Source organism: Carcharodon carcharias, chromosome 16 (genome assembly GCF_017639515.1).
Source record: "Carcharodon carcharias isolate sCarCar2 chromosome 16, sCarCar2.pri, whole genome shotgun sequence".
Taxonomy (NCBI): domain Eukaryota; kingdom Metazoa; phylum Chordata; class Chondrichthyes; order Lamniformes; family Lamnidae; genus Carcharodon; species Carcharodon carcharias.
The window spans coordinates 10,646,531-10,664,231 of record NC_054482.1 but is presented as its reverse complement, the minus strand read 5'-3'; the positions used below and the strand labels follow the sequence as shown (position 1 = coordinate 10,664,231).

General features: G+C 40.6%; 1 protein-coding gene across 1 annotated transcript in view; it reads left to right on the top strand.

Moving 5' to 3' along the window:
- mrpl37 (mitochondrial ribosomal protein L37) overlaps nt 1-17,701 on the top strand; it is a 33,987-nt gene that overhangs the window by 1,503 nt on the left and 14,783 nt on the right. The window contains exon 2 of the mRNA XM_041208379.1: nt 10,092-10,275. Coding sequence (XP_041064313.1) covers nt 10,092-10,275 — 184 coding nt within the window. The remainder of the gene's footprint in view (nt 1-10,091; nt 10,276-17,701) is intronic.

The window sequence follows — 17,701 nt, the reverse complement described above, 5'->3', positions numbered from 1 at the left end:
GTGACTTGGCTTCCACAGCCTTCTGTGGTAGAGAATTCCACAGGTTCACCACCCTCTGAGTGAAGAAGTTTCTCCTCATCTCAGTCCTAAGTGGTCTACCCCATATCCTGAGATTGTGACCCCTTGTTCTAGATGCCCCAGCCAGGGGAAACATCCTCTCTGCATCCAGTCTGTCCAGCCCTGTCAGAATTTTATATGTTTCAATGAGATCCCATCTCATTCTTCTAAACTCCAGTGAATACAGGCCTAGTTGACTCAATATCTCCTCATATGACAATCCTTCCATCCTAGGAATCAGTCTGGTGAACCTTTGCTGCATTCCCTCTGTGGCAAGTATATCCTTTCTGAGGTAAGGAGACCAAAACTGTACATAATACTGCAGGTGCGGTCTCACCAAGGCCCTGTACAGCTGCAGTAAAACATCCTTGCTCCTTTACTCAAATCCTCTTACAATGAAGGCCAACATACGATTTGCCTTCCTAACTGCTTGCTGCCCCTGCATGCTTGCTTTCAGTGACTGGTGGCCAATGACACTCAGGTCCCTTTGTACATCAACATTTCCCAATCTATCACCATTTAAATACAACTTTGCTATTCTGTTTTTCCTACTGAAGTGGATAACTTCACACTTATCTACGTTATACTGCATCTGTCACGTATTTGCTCACTCGCTCAACTTGTCTAAATTGTCTTGAAGCCTCTTTACATCCACCTCACCACCCCCATTCCCACCTAGTTATATGTCAACAGCAAGCTTGGAATTTTTTTTTTAATTAATTCACAGGATGTGGGCTTTGCTGGCTGGGCCAACATTTATTGCCCATCCCTAGTTGCCCTTGAGTAAGTGGTGTTGAGCTGTCTTCTTGAACCGCTGCAGTCCAAGAAGGCAGCTCACCCCCACCTTCTCAAGGGCAACTAGGGATGGGCAATAAATGCTGGCCTAGCCAGCGCAATATAAAAAAAATAAAATAATTTTTAAAAAATTTTTTCCCAAGTTTGCTGACGACACAAGCTAGGTGGGAATGTGAGTGGTATTACATTTGGTCCCCTCATCTAAATCATTGATATATATATTGTGAATAGATGGGGCCCAAGCACTGATCCCTGCAGTACTCTATGAGTACCTGCCACTCCGAAAAAGATCCATTTATCCTACTCTCTGTTTCCTGTCCATCAACTAATTCTTAGTCCATGCCAATATAGTATCCCCAATCCCAGTGCTTTAATTTTGCACACAAACCTCTTATATGGGACTTTATCCAAAGCTTTTTGAAAATCCATATATACGACATCCACTGGTTCTCCCTTATCTATTCTACTGGTTACACCCTCAAAAAAGTCCAGCAGGTTTCTCAAACATGATTTCCCTTTCATAAATCCATGTTGGCTTTGTCTAATCCTGTTAATATTTTCTAAGTGTCCTGTCATCACATCCTTTATAATACACTCTAGCATTTTTCCTACTACTGATGTTAGGCTAACTGGATTGGAATTCCCTGTTTTCTACCTCCTTTTTTAAATAGTAGGGTTATATTTGCCACCTTCCAATCTGTCAAGACTGTTCCAGAATCTATAGAATTTTGGAAGATGACAACCAATGTATCCACTATTTCCATGGCCACCTCCTTTAGTACCCAGGGATGTAGATTATCAGGCCCAAGGGATTTATCAGCTTTCAGTCCCAATAATTTCTCCAGCACTATTTCTTTTTTTTACTAATGCTAATTTCCTTCCATTCCTCCTTCTCACTAGAGGCTTGGTTCCCTAACATTTCTGGGAAGTTATTTATGTCTTCTTCTGTGAAGACAGAACTAAAGTCGTTGTTTAATTGCTCTGCCATTCCCTTGTTCTCTATTCAAGATTCTCTTATTTTGAACTATAAGAGACCTACATTTGTTCTCACCAATCTTTTTCTTTTTACATACTTATAGGAACTTTTATAGTCCACTTTTATGTTCCTTGCAAGTTTACTCTCATACTCTACTTTTCCCCTCTTAATCAATCTCTTGGTCCGACTTTGCTGAATTCTAAATTGCTCCCAGTCCTTGGGCTTGCTGCTTTTTCTAGCGATTTTATGTATTTTCTCTTTGGATTCAATACTATCATTAATTTCTTTTGTTAGCAATGGTTGGGCCGCTTTACCTATTGTGTTTTTGTGTCAGCAGTGCTATCGAGCTGCACTTGCTTAGCAAAAACCTGCTCACAGTTTGGGTTCCATCGAGTCACTCAGCTCCTGACATCATTACAGCCTTTGTTCAAACATGGACAAAAGAGCTGAACTCCAGAGGTGAGGTGAGAGTGACAGCCCTTAACATCAAGGCAGCATTTGGCTGAGTGTGGCATCAAGGAGCCCCAGCAAAACTGGAATCAATGGGAATCAGGGGAAAACTCTGCTGGTTGGAGTTGTATCTAGCACAAAGAAAGATGATTGTGGTCGTTAGAGGTCAATCATCTCAGTTCCAGGACATCACTGCAGGAGTTCCTCAAGGTAGTGTCCTAGGCCCAACCATCTTTAGCTGCTTCATCAATGACCTTCCTCCCCTCATCAGGTTGGAAGTGGGAATGTTCGATGATGATTGCACAATGTTGAGTGATTTACCACCCCTCCGATATTGAAGCAGTCCGTGTCCAAATGTAGTGAGACAAGGACAATATCCAGGCTAGGGCTGGCAAGTGGCCACACAAGTGCCAGATAATGACCATCTCCAACAAGAGAGGATCTAACCATGATATTTAATGGCATTACCATGACTGAGTCCCCCACTATCAACATCCTGGGAGTTACCATTGACCGGAAACAACCGGATTAGCCATATAAATACTGTGGCTACGTGAGCAGGTCAGAGGCTAGGAATCCTACATCAAGTAACTCACTTCCTGACTCCCCAAAGCCTGTCCACGATCTACAAGGCACAAGTCAGGAGTGTGATGGAATACTCATTTGCCTGGATGAGTGCAGCTCAAACAACATTCAAGAAGCTTGACACTATCCAGGCCAAAGCCGCCCACTTAATTGGAAACCCATCCACAAATATTCACTCCCTCCACCATCGACCCAAGATGCACTGCAGGAACTCTCAAAGGCTCCTAAGAAAGCGCCTTCCAAAGCCACAACTGCTACCATCTAGAAGGACAAGGGCAGCAGACACATGGGAACACTACCGCCTGGAAGTTCCACTCCAAGCCACTCAACCATCCTGACTTGGAAATATATCACTGTTTCTTCTATGTCACTGGGTCAAAATCCTGGAACTTCCTCCTACTAACACTGTAGGTGTACCTATTCCATATGGACTGAAGCAGCTCAAGAAGGCATATCACCACCATCTTCTCAAGGGCAATTAAGGATGAGCAATAAATGCTGACCTAGGCAGCGATGCCCACGTCCCATGAATGAATTTTTTAAAAATAAGTGTGTAGGGGAAAAGGGGGCCAAACAAAGAGATAGACTGTGCAACTCTTAACACATTCAATCTGCAACTGTGCAAAACATTGGAATTAATGAATGGGAATTAAGGCATTAAATAGAATTGAATGTTAAAAAAAAGTGATGACATCCTTTTCAGCACCCCATCCCCTGGTCTAAAGTTTGTTGTGGGTTACAGCACCATCTCTGGACACCTGCTCAGGCTGAACCAGACGGTGCAAATTCGTGGTGTGCTATTTATTGAGACGGTGTACTTCCATGACACTGCCAGCACAGTAATGCCAACCCACCTTCTCATAAATCATGAGACAAACTTTCAAAAGTAAAAGATCTGGTAGAAAATCATAAGTTGCTATTCTTTGAAACATAAAGTAACGTAGATTGATAGTTTGTTTTCAAAATTCAGTAGTGGCTCATTTAACCTGGAACAGATCGGAGCTCTTTTGGAAAAAAAAATGATGTGGTTCTGAAAATGCTTTACATAATTTTTTGTAAGTTTCCTGTTATTTGGGTATGATTATGGCTGCACTTGGGGGAAGGGGGTTAAATGCCACGTTATTTTCTGAGGCCAAGCAGTCTGCAGCAAAAAGCACTGGATGTAGAACTCAGGCCTCACAGCCGTCGGAAACCAGACACGGGGAGGCGAGCGTTCCTCACCATGTTAGTGTATTTGCATGCATCAGTCTTATTAGTTAGACTGATGTATCTCTTAAATGAATTTGGCTGCAAATATTAATTTTTAATGTCTTTGATAACTAACATGCAAGTGTGCAATGTCCCTATGTTATTTATAAATGTTTTTATGTATATCAGTTAGTTTGAGCATTTAATTTTAACTGTTGTGTATAAATGTATTTATCTGTGTTACTGATCAGTACATTGTCCTATTTCCCATCTTTTCTTTCCAATATATTTGGGCTCTTCCCTTTATAGTTTGTTGAAATTAGCCTTAGTTAATGTACATTTATCATTAATTGTTTCCCCTCCTTTTCAGTTTTAATATCAAACCTAGTTACATTCTGACCATTAAGTCCCAAGTGTATCCCTAGAAAGAGCTGTGAATTCTGAATCCTGTTTGAGTTTTGGTGGCAATGCTGTGTGTGCAGCAGGTGTTTGAATACTGAGAATCCAGTAGATCCCTGTCCACTCTGCACCAAACCCTAGATTGCTACCTTTCCTACCAACTCCCTGTCATTCTCACAGTGGCTGTCAGTCCATCAACTGCCATCTTTGTCCTAGCTGTGGTACTCACGAGTCTGTGGACAGTTCCCCATATGTCTGTTGGAGGCTTTGCTTCCATACTGAAGGGGAAAGTAGCCCTTGTCATGTGATCCACTAGGGCAGAGCAGGACCTGTTTTTTCCCGTCAAAAATATCCTTGCTTTTGTCACCGCTAGATTCACACTCTAACATTCTCTTATTGCTGTGTTCTCTGACCTATCTTGGCTCCTGGCTAAGCAACAGCTTGATTTTAAAATTCTCACCCTTATTTTCAAATCATTGCGTGGCTTCACCCTCCACCTATCTCTGTAAACTTCTTCAGCCCTTCAACATATCTGCACAGCTCCAATTCTGGCTTCTTGCATATTCATGATTTTAATCACTGCACCATTGGCAGCTACGGCTTCAGCTGCCATGGCCCTAGCAATGGACCTTGCTCCCCAAACCTCCCTTTCTTTCCTCCATTAAGACACTACTTAAGGCCTTTTTATTTGATCAAGCTTTTTGTCATCAGCCCTAATACTCCCTTGGTGTCAAATTTTGTTTAACGCTTTTGTGTCGTGGGATGTTATATTACATTAAAGGGCTGTATAACTGCAAGGTGTTGTTGTTGACTACTCATCCCCACTGTCCACAATTGACAATGTATACAAGTATTCTGTTCCTCAGTGCATCCTGCTTGCCGATCACCTCTTGCCTCCCTGATTTATATTGACTCTCTTAAAGAGAATTCAAGAGGAGACAACATGTAAATGGGAGCAGAAAGTTGCAAAGAGGTAGTGGTAAATTAAGTGAGTAGGCAAAACTGTACCAGATGAAGTGTATTTTGGAAAAGTATTGGTCACCTACTTTGGACCTAAGATCAGAGCATATTCTAAATGGCGAAAAGCTAGGGATTGTGGATGACCAGAGAGATTGAGAAGACCAAGTGCAAAAGTCACCAAAGGTAATTTAAAAGGCTAAAGACTAAGGAAAGAGAGAATAACAACCTATATAGTGCCTTTAATGTAATGAAATGTCTCAAGGTGCTTCACAGAAACATTATAAATGAAGTACTGTATGACACTGAGCTACATAAGATATTAGGTTAGATAATCAAAAGCTTGGCCAAAGAGATAGGTTTTAAAAAGTGTCTTAAAGGAAGAAAGTGATGTCAAGATGTGGAGAGGTTTAGGGAGGGAACTCTGGAGCTTGGGGAATAGACAACTGAAGGCACTGTCACCATTGGAGCAATTATGATAGGAAATGCTCAAGAGCCCAGATTTAGAGGAGTGCAGATATCTCAAAGGGTTGAGGGATTAGAGAAGATTACAGGGATAAAGAGGGGCAAGGCCAGGGGAAATATGAAAACAAGGATGAGATTTTTAAAATCAAGACATTGTTTGACCGGGAGCCAACGCGAGCACGGGTGATAGGGGAATGGGACTTGATGTTAGTAAAGACACGGGCAGCAGAGTTTTCGATGACTTCAAGTTTGCAAAGAGTAGAATTTGGAAGATTAGCCAGGGGCTCATTAGAATAGTTGAATCCAGAGGTAATGAAGGTATGGATGAAGGTTTCAGCAACGGGTGAGATAAGACAGGGCAAAGTTGAGCAATGTTAAAGAAGTGGAAATAGGCGGATGTAGAGATGGCAGGAATATGAGGTCAGAAGTTAATCTCAGGATCAAATGTGCCACCAAGTTTGGGAACACACTGGCTTAATCTTAGATTGTTGCCAGGGAGAGGGATGGAATCGGTAGTTAGGAAATGGATTTTGGAGCAGGGACAAAAAACAATGGCTTCAGTCTTCCCAATATTTAATTGAAGGAAACTTCTGCTTATCCAGTACTGGATACGCAGTTTGATAATTTTGCAATGGTGGAGGAGTCAAGAGAGGTGGTAATAAGATATAATTTACATGTGAAAACAAATGCGTACCTTTGGATGATATTGCCTAGGGGCATCATGTAGATCAGAAGTAGGAGGGGGCTAAGGATTGATCCTTGGGGGACACCATAGTTAACAGTGTGGGAACAGGAAGAGAAGCCATTGCAAGTGATTCTCTTAATGGAACCATGTGAGAGCAGTCCCACCCAATTGGATGACATTGGAGAGGTGTTGGAGGGGGAGGGTGTGGTCAACCATGTCAAAGGCTGAAGATAGATTGAGAAGGACGAGAAGGGAAAGTTTCTTTTGTCATTTGTGACTTTGATAAGAGATGTTTTGTTACAGTGGTAGAAGTAGAAACCTGATTGGAGGGATTCAAACATGGGGCTCTAGGAAAGATGGGAATGAACTTGGGAGACAAAAACATTCAATCTTCAAGGATTTGAAGAGGGAAGGGAGGTTGGAGCTGGGACAGTAGTTGGCAAGGACAAAGGGATTTAGGGTTGGTTTATTGAGTAGAGAGGCGTTGACAGCAAATTTAAAGGAGAGAGGGATAACACATGAAGAGAGAGGCTATTTACAATATCGACTAACATAAGGGCCAGGAGGGGAAGTTGAGTGATCAGTTTTGTGGGAATAGGATCGAGGAAACAGGAGGTGGGTCTCATGGACAGAGAGATAGGTGAGAAACTAGAGGAAGATAAAGATGGAAAAGAATATAATTTGAGCAAATAAATCTCGGATCTTGGAAGAGTGGTAGATGGCAAGAGTGATGTGCTGAAATAGGGAGCTGCTGGGTAGTGAATAGGAATCAAGTTTAGACTATTTTTAAGGGCATTTGATTATAAGTTACATACTATAACTAGTTTGTAAAACTGCATTTACTGCATCTTAGGTTACCTAAAGGTGCACTTCTGTAAAAGGACATGAATAATTTGGAAGATGTTCAGAAAAGGACAACAAGGATGATTCCGAGACTTGAGGTTTCAAGTTTATAAAAAGAGACTTGCAGGGCTAAACTTGTTCTAACTGAAAGAAAAGAGGTAATCTGATCCCGGAATGTAAAATGTATAAATGTATGGGAGTCATTTTAGTTCTACTGTGATTTGTAGAATTAGAAGGCATGAGTGTAAAATTAGTAAGCCTAAAGTGCAACTGAAGATAAGCATATTTCCAGTTTGGACCGATAAAATCTGTATTTGTATTGCTGGATGTAAATTTCATACATCTATTATAAAGCTTTATTGAAATTCTAGAGACAACACTTAAGTAGTTATTGAGTTATGCTTGTCAGTCATCTCAGTTACCTGAACTGTGTCCAAATGATGCCAGGAAATAATATTCACCATAGTGCTGTCACATACTAAAATACATGTCAAAGCGTTTTACAAAAAAGTAGGAAAAATGACATGCAAAGCTGGAGGGAAAATGAAGTATTTGAGGATAGGCAAAAGTCTGATTAAAGAGAAGGATTTTGAAATGGGGGGACAAGAGGAGAGAGTTTCAGAGAATGGAGATGGAGTGGCTGAAAGAGTGGTACCCAACAGAGTGATATGGGTAACAAAGAGTGAGTGAGTTGGTGGGTTTGGGAAGTGTGGCTGGAAGGGATGTCAAATAGAAAGAGAACTTAATCTTGTTACAAAGGGCTAGAGGTGGAAATGCAACAGACTGTCAAGGATCTGACAAAGTGTGAAACTGGAGAAAGATGAATGAGTGGGAACGGATGCAGAAATTGAACTTACTTGTAAACTATCCCTAGAACTATTTGTTTTTAGATCTAAGCATATCCTTTGCTCAGAAGACACCATTTTTGCATCATGCTCAGAAAATATTAATTAATTTGTAAGTGCATACTTCACTGCAAATATATGTAGAGCATAGATGTCTAGCCTGAATCTTTCAAATCACACACAGCTCTTCTGTGCCTAAATATAGCTCTTGAAAGTCTTTGTAACCTGCTCTTCATATCCTCAATGTCTCTTGGCAGCTTACTTCCAGGAGTTTCTCTGTAACCTGTTTCCTAATATTTGCTAATTCTCCCTTTTAAAATTATTAATCTTTCTACCTGGAGGAATGAAAACGACAATGAAACAAATCACTTAAGTATATGTCACAATATTAGTTCCAGGAGTTCATAGAAGGCACAAATTTCTCTTGTTCTTTCCATATTTAATTGGAACAAAGTTATTGTAAATTAGGAAAAATTTTGATCTCAAATTTTAACAATTTGTTTCAGATCTTAGCATAATTTAAATTCACCACTTTCTCTCATTTCAACTTAGAGTTTCTGTCGTATTTAATGGAATGCTTGTTTTTCTCTGAAGATGCCTTTGTTGGACAAACCTTGTAGACATTTCTTGGAAGCGTTCCCTGCTTTGTCTGGACACCACAGGGACAATGTAGAATATACTGCCACAGTGTAAAGTGTAATGATTCGCTCTTTGTTTTACTCTGCATAATAAGTTCTTAGCTTAGCTGATCAATGTGTTCTAATCTTGATTTAATAGCTGCTACAATGTGTAGGTTGATAAAGGATCAATCCTGTATGAGGTGGAAAATGCTTTACTGTGGTAATTGTTTTTTGTCACTACCTACCCACATTTTCATAGATGATTAAAAACAAGGGCTTTGCAGCAATATTTTCTGATTTATAGTTATTGGAGGATTGCTGAATTAAGTGATATTAATGCAGTACTTAATGCATTTTCATTTAATGCCCATTATCATTGTGTACTTTTGTAATTTAAACACCATCTTGGAGTAGGTGACAACTAGTTATCTTGGGAAAGAAATTAATCTAATGAAATGTGGGAGAATGCTGTATTTTCTCTAGGTAATGATTTGCCAATCATGGGGACTTTGAAAAGTACAATTTTTAAAGAATATGACCTTATTAAGCTATTAATTACAGAGGAAAATGAGGATTTTTCTGTTATTCGTTAAGTGAATTTCATTCTTGGAAGGTAGTATAGGCAGTGAAATCCATCACCATTGGTAGTGATTATGTTGATACGAATATCCCACTTCTTGGGGCCAGAGAAAGATGCTACTGATTACAGATTATCCAGCCGTGACAGTGGTAGAAATTTTTTGGCCAGATTGTATTGTCTGTCAGCACTGAACGAAGCTATACAGCAACAAGGAATTCCATCAATTAAATCCCAGCTCAATTTTGGGAGTTAAACAGTAGAACAACATTTTGTATAATTGGACGTGTAGATCATTAAAAATCTTGTATAGGACTCACACTTATTGGCCACATACCTCATGTAAAAATTTATGGTCATTTTATACTGCAGCTTTTACAAATTATATATTTTCCATTCAATTCTGCTGTCAACTTTTGTGTAATTGCGGTCTGAGGCCACTATATGGCTCTGTAAAGCAACTTTTTGAAGTGTCTATGACTACATTCCATTTTTGTATATGAAAAGAAGCTTGTATTCATTAACTTACTATGGGTAACGCCATGGGCAATTTACTAGTATCTATATAAATAAAATTATTGCTGGTGTTACTGCAGTAATGTTGGCTTTCTTTAAATTTGCACACATTAGGATTTGTTTTTGTTTCCAGGTGTTAAACAAGCTCTTTGGCTGACCAAGTCTAAGCTAATAGAAGGCCTTCCTAAGCAGATACTAAGCATAGCTGAAGATCCTGCGAATTGCATTGAAGACCAGGATGAGCGTGTAAAGACAGCTATCAGTCATGCTCGTTTTTGGACCACCACTGAAATTCGTCCCAAAAGAGATCGCTTTTGGTGAGCAGACATATGTTGCTGTTAAGATTGTTAAAGCTAGAATTTTTCTCTATCTGTGCAATTGTTGAGAAATGCTGCATGGTAAATGGTAAAAGGATTTCTTCTAAAATGGGGAAAATGATAGGATACTTTCCTAACAGAAGTGAAGGAATATTTCTGGTAGTATTAGCAGATGCACCTTGCTGCAGAAACTTAGTTGATGGAACTTGGTTTGATGGAAGTTTACGTTATTATATAGATAATCTGAATTAAGAGAAACCAGGGAGTTAATGAGTTTATAAAGCATAATATTGCATTAGGAACCTTTAACTTACTGCAGCTTCCTGTTCGACTTGAATACCTGCATTTAGCCTGATATTGAACTCTAATGAGATTCATGTCCGATTGTGCAAACAGATTGCCAAATTTGTAGTAATTGGTGTATCAATTAAGCATGTTTTTTAATTATGTGTGGTCAAGATTGTGAAACCTGAGCTATGGCATGACTATAGGCTGAACTTGTATTTAAAAAGTTAATTCCGTTTTTATGGTTCCTCACACTATAATCTATTCCAGCCAAGGGAAATACAGATGGCTAATTATGATGCCTTGTTCTTTATCTTGCTGCTCATGGGGAATCAAGCTGCTTTTATATATTATTATTCTGCCACTGGCAATATTGTTAAACTAATCTCATTGGGATTTTAAAACCAGGAAGAACTTATTTTTACTTCCAGACAATTCCATTCTGCAGTAATAATGCTGTTCTAATGACATCAGTGTAGTCCTGGACATGACCTCAATATATGTACTTAAGACTTCCCTATTGCCATATCATGACCTTAGTTGTTGCTGACACAGGTAGTCTGTGCATTTGCAAAATGCTAGGACCACTTTTGTAGCCAATATGCAGTGAGACCAACTACACATTTCAGACAGAAGAGTGGTCCAGTGGACAAAACAAAAACAGAATTACCTGGAAAAGCTCAACAGGTCTGGCAGCATCGGCGGAGAAGAAAAGAGTTGACGTTTCGAGTCTTCGTGACCCTTCGACAGAACTTCGACAGTGGTCCAGTGGGTTGTTCCCCCAAGATCTAATGACAACTTAAAGCAATGACAGTCCAAATCTGGTGCCTTGCTGCCCTTTTTGGTTTAGATCCTTGGTAATAATGGCACCAGTAAACTATTCGTTTGTAGGAATTCAAACTAATTAAAATTGTACTCTTGATCTCTTACTTTGAGTGCTAGCAATGGATTTCTCAGCAAAGCCTGTGTTGAGCTGGAAAAAAACCCACTAGTATTAATAACAATTATGAAGTAGTAGCAGTAAATTGCTGATGATTTTTTTTGTTTGTAGTGACAATACATATGCTGAATCTGATTTTGTGTCCTTAAAACAATACTCTTAAAAGATTTTACATATTAACAAACAAGATTTGAAGATACTAGCGGGCCCATTATTATATCTACCAAGTCAAAGTCACTTACCTTTCAGAGTTTAAGAATGAACAAAAAATTGTATCTGGCGAACAGCTACAAATGTTCAACTTCTAGTAATATTACAGCATGGGTTCTAGAGAGCAACCATAAACATAATAAAAACAGGAAATGCTGGAAAAACTCAGCAGGTCTGGCAGCATCTGTGGAGAGAGAAACTGAGTTAATGCTTCGAGTCTGAATGACGTTAGAGCTGAACAGAGATAGAAATGTGGTGAGTTTTATGCTATTGAAGAGAGGGCTTGGAGTAGGTGGAGTAAAATAGAAAGTCATGGATAGTTTGGAGTTCAGGAGAGATTAAATGAGAAAGATGTCATGGACACAAGACAAAGGGAGTGGTAATGATGTGTTAAAGACCAAGGCAGGTATTCACGGTACCATAAAAGCAGAATGTGTTAATAGTAGAACAAGGGTCATCACTTTCTGAAGGCAAAATATGGCCATAAACCTAAGGCTTGTTGCAATCAAACCCGGGTTATTTGTGTTCAGGATACCACAGTCAGCATGATAACTACACATCTACAAACAGTCAGATTGCTATTCCACTTCTAGTTACTTATCCTTAAATGAAGCCGCACCTTGCTCGCCTGACCTTCCGACTCGGGCTGGGTGAGAAAGGTGCAGTGCAGTGGGCTCCGGAGGCCTTGTGTCGAGGGCAGCTGAGTGGAAAGGGATATATTGGAGGGTGGGGAGGGGAGGGAATTCAAGGGGGGGATGTGGTCATTGGAGGGGGGGGTGGTCAGTGAGGGTAGTCTGGGGTTAGGAGGGTAGTCGGGGGTGTGGTCAGTGGATGGAGGCCAGTGAGGTTAGTTGGGGGGGTAGGGGGTTAGTTGGGGGTTGTGGGGAGAGATTGGGGTTAGTCAGAGGTTCCCATGTAGGTCCTAGAGCGTTGTGGGAGGGAGGGTATTTGGGGGCCCCATGGAGGGCAGTACTATAGTTACCCAGGAGTTAGAAGTGGTTTTAATCCTTCTAATATTTTTGGGTAACTACTGCTAGAGACTATCGAAACCATCTGACATTTACAATTTGTTTCAGAAGGTTCCCATTGCAAGGCAATTGCCCAATGCAAGTTTGAACTTCCCGGGCAATTGCTGTGCAATCCTTACAGGACCTCCTAGGGGGGCCAGCACATCTTTGGGGTGACCCCTATAACGACACCCCTGAGATTGGAAGTTATGGGCTGGCGTAAAATGTGTTATTAAAACATTACTAGGTACTATACTGTGACAGAAGGAGGGTTTTGTTCTGTTTCAACTTTGAACATTTCTATTCTCTTGTTTCGTTTAAATTGTATAGTGAGAGATTTTGAAAATGGAAAACATGGTTGTTGCTTCTATCATGTTTTCTTTTGTTTTCAGTTTACAAGTCTAGGCAAAGCAATTTCTGTCTTGCTTCTTCCACTTAGGTCCCTTCTTAAAACGTATCTTTTTGAACAAGTTTTTAATCACTCATCCTAATATCTCCTCTTTTAGCTTAATGTCAGATTTTGCTCCTGTGAAGTGCCTTGGGATGTTTTCCCAAAGTTAAAGACATTATCAATGTAAGTTGGTACTGTAGAAGCATTACATCCATTCATTCTCTTTCACTCCTGAAAGTAATTTTGATAACTTTATGCCAACATTTGCTACAGAATTTAATTATAAATGTAAAGAGTTGCATGTCACTGTGGACTTGCAGCCTCTTGACACTTGTGGAATAAGTCACATACCAATTGACCAGCATTTTAATTTCTCCTGAAGATAGTGTTTTTCCTTTGTTTATTGGGTGTTTAAAATTGAATTTCAGGTTTCTCATCTTTGTATGGGGAGACTGGTTCCTACTCATCCTGTTCTTTTTACTTTGTGGCATAATGCAGAGATGCCCAATTGGAGAAATGTGGACAAGCAGTGAATGGGCTACATATGTTAGCATAAAAATGCAAGCCCCATACAAACTATCACCCCATATACATACAAGCATAGACCCCATCCTCCTTTCCAGCTCATTCACCTCTTTTTTTTTTCTTTCATTTGCACACTTCCTTGAAGCATGTTTCTTTGACTTTCCTCTTGTCTTTCATCCTGCTCATTTTCTGGTTTTCTGCGGTGTGGACCGGGTGTACATGTACAACTGTTCCTGACACCTTTCCAGTTGGCAGCAGGAGTTAGTATTTCTGCCCCCTTCTGCTATTTTGTGTTTGTTCTTTCCTTCCCTGGTCATTAGTTGGCTGGCTATAGGCATAACACAATTACTTGTAGGATTTGAAATTGAAGAATCCAGTAATTGCTCTGTCATTACACATCAACACAGCCCATACTGAGAGAAGAAAGGACTCACATAGCACTTCTCAAGAACACAAGCTGCTCCATGACACTTTACAGCCAGTTAATTACTTTTGAAGCTGCATCACTGTTATAAATGTGCATGTTATAAGATTTTTAGTTTGCAAATAGTAATTTTTAAATGTAGGATAAATGAATGAGGTCTGAAGGGCCAGCAGACAGGCCTGGGGCAATTAAAGATCAAAAGCAGGCCCACGTTATGTTAGTGAAGCTATGATATGAGGTGTTAAAAGATAAACAATGGGAGCCTCGTTAACTATCTCTTGAGGAGATGGTCTGTCTGCGAGGGCCCGAGTGAGGTTTTAAATTATACATGTAATTTCCCCAGATCAGAGAAGGATTTGAAGGAAACTGGTAAACAAGGGAAAATCTTGAAGTACCCATATACATTTCAGATCAAAGGAAAGGTTTAGAGTTAAATATGATCAATTTGCATTTCTATCTGAAGACAGGTCATGGTTGTTATGTTGCCATGGAGATGGGTTGAGAAGGCAAGATTTCAATGCAACAGGTAGCCTGAGTGAGGTCTGGCAGCAACTTGGAGAAGGCAGAAAGAATCAGCCAGGAGCTGTGGATAAGGGTAACAGAAACGAGGAGTGTTTTTCGCGGAGTGAGTGAATTCTGGAAGTCTAAGTACCAGTCTGGGAAACAAAGGATATTTGGAGTGAGTTCTTGGAAGTTGTGACATAAAAGTGGTTTGGTTCGAGGCAAATCGAATGAACACTCCAGAAACTCAAGTATTGTAACAAGGGATTCTCGGTTGAAATTAAAAATAGAATAGGGAGTGTTCTGTTCGGAATTTTGGTTTAAAGTACAAGTGCCTATTAGATATAATGTTAAGTTAATAGTTTATTCTTTTTGTGTGTTAGAATAAAGATTTTCATTTAAAAAGTGAAATCTTGTGGCATGGTCCTTTCAGTTAATACAGTGAGTCCTCACTTTAAATTGCCCCACTTAACGTCGTTACATTTTAACGTTATTTATTCTTTAGGACTTTTTTTCGACTTGAGGCACCATTTTCAGTTTTACATCATCTGCATTTTAGCCCACCACCCTATGCGCTGCATCTCGGCCAACTGCTGCCATGTTTTGATGTTGCCCCCACAGTCACCAGAAGCTCAGGTTGCAGGGAGAGAGAGCGAGGCCCAAGTTCCAGGAGAGCAAGGCAGTCACTCTCACCTCACCTCTCGTGTTCAACTCCTTTGCTCATGTTTGAAACAAGGCTGTCATGAGGTCAGGAGTTGAGTGGCCCTAGCGGAACCCAAACTGAGCATTAGTGAGCAGGTTATTGCTAAGCAAGTGCAGCTTGATGGCACTGTTGATGACCCCTCCCATCACTCTACTGATGGTGGAGAGTAGGCTGAAGGGGGCGGTAATTGGCCAGGTTGGATTTGTCCTGCTTTTTGTGTATAGGACATACCTGGGCAATTTTCCATATTGCCGGGTAGGTGCCAGTGTGTAGCTTCGTTAGGGATGCGGTAAGTCCTGGCGTACAAGTCTTCAGTACTACTGCTGGAATATTGTCAAGACCTTTGCAGTATCCAGTGTCTTGAGCCATTTCTTGATGCTACGTGGATTGAGTCAAATAGGCTGGAGACTGGCGTCTATGATGTTAGGAACCTCTGGACGAGGCCAAGGTGGATTATCCACTAGGCATTTCTGGCTGAAGATTATTGCAAATGCTTCAGCCTTATCTTTTGCACTAATGTGCTGGACTCCTCCAACATTGAGGATGGGGATATTTGTGGAGCCTTCTATTCCAGTGAGTTGTTTAATTGTCCACCACCATTCACAACTGGATGTGACAGGACTGCAGATTTTAAATCTGATTTGTTGGTTGTGAAATCGCTTCACTCTATCACTTGCAGCATATGCTGTTTGGCAATGAAGTAGTCCTGTGTTGTAGCTTAACCAGATTGACACTTAATTTTTATGCATGCCTGGTGCTGGTCCTGGCATGCCCTCCTGCAATCTTCGTTGAACCAGGGTTGATCCCCTGGCTTAGGGGTAATAGTAGAGTGGGGGATATGCCAGTCCATGAGGTTACAGATTGTTGAGTACAATTCTGATGCTGCTTATGGCCCAAAGCACCTCATGGCTGCTCAGCCTTGAATTGTTAGATCTGTTCAAAATCTATCCCATTTAACAAGGTTGTAGTGCCGCACAACACAATAGAGGGTATCCTCAGTGTGAAGACGGGACTTCTCCACAAGGACTCTGCAGTGGTCACTCCTACAGATACTGTCATGGAGCGATGCATCTGTGACAGGCAGGTTGGATGAGGTCAAGTATGTTTTTCCCTCTTGTTGCTTTGCTCACCACCTGCCACAGACCCAGTCTAGCAGCAATGTCCTTTAGGACCAGGCCAGCTTGGTCAGTGGTGCCACTACTGATCCACGCTTGGTGTACATCCAGAGTATATTCTGTACCTTTGCCACCCTCAGTGCTACCTCCATGTGGTGTTGAACATTAAGGAGTACTGATTCATCAGCTGGGGGGAGGGGGCGGTACATGGTAATCAAAAGGAGATTTCCTTGCCCATGTTTGACCTGGTGCCATGAGACTTCATGGGGTGCGGAGTCAATGTTGAAGACTCCTAGGGCAACTCCCTCCCAACTGTGCTGCCACCTCTGCTGGGTCTGCCAGGGTATGGACAGGATTTTTACAACAATCTGCAATTTTTATTGAATTTAAATTTCACCATCTGCAGTGGTGTGATTGGAACCTAGGTCCCCCTGAGTTTCTGGATTACTGGTCCAGTGACAATACCACTGTCTCCGCTTCTCCAATCATGTTGGTTTTTCCAGGTAAGAAATATCTGAAGGAACTCTACTCCAGCTTTCACATTGATTCATATGGGAACCCATGATTTACTGAAAATTGTGATTTTTCAGGAACGCAACCATAACTTTAAGTGAGGACTTATTGTAACTGGGAGATCGAATTTCTTTTCAAAAGTTATTTGTCTCTACCAAGATTATAACAGTTTCAGTGTAGGAAACACAGCAATCAATTTGTACAGACAGCAATGTGGTAATGATCAGATTATCTGTTTTAATTACTTTGGGTGGGGTCTAAATATTGGCCAGAATGCTTGGAGAGCACTTCTTTTCTTTGAATCGTACCATGGGACCTTTTACGCTCACCTGAGGGGGCAGTTGAGGCTTTGGTTTAATATCTCATCCAAAAAATGGCACCTCCAAAGATGCAACACTTCTTCTGTGTCAGCTTAATTTTGTGCTCAACCTTTTAGCACGGGACTTGAACCCACAACCTTCTCAGATCAGAGTGTCTACCACTAAACCATGGCTAACACCTAATGCAATAAACTCTCTGCAAGTTTTAAAGCTGTGTTGAATAAGTTTTCTTTGTTTCAATCTGCTTGCTAGCAGAATCCACAGCACAAATATATCCCTTAATTGGCACAAAAGTTGTTAAACTCGCCTCAGGATCATTAACAAAACATTTCACAATGATCTAATTCAGGATGCTATTTTGAGTTTAGGAGGGTCTAGAGGAAGCTTTAACTCTTCAGCTGACTGTATATATACACTTGATCTTGTTAAGAAATAATTGTAGGGGAAACTTTTTATCAATATCTACTAACAGATATATTAAAAGCCTAAAAG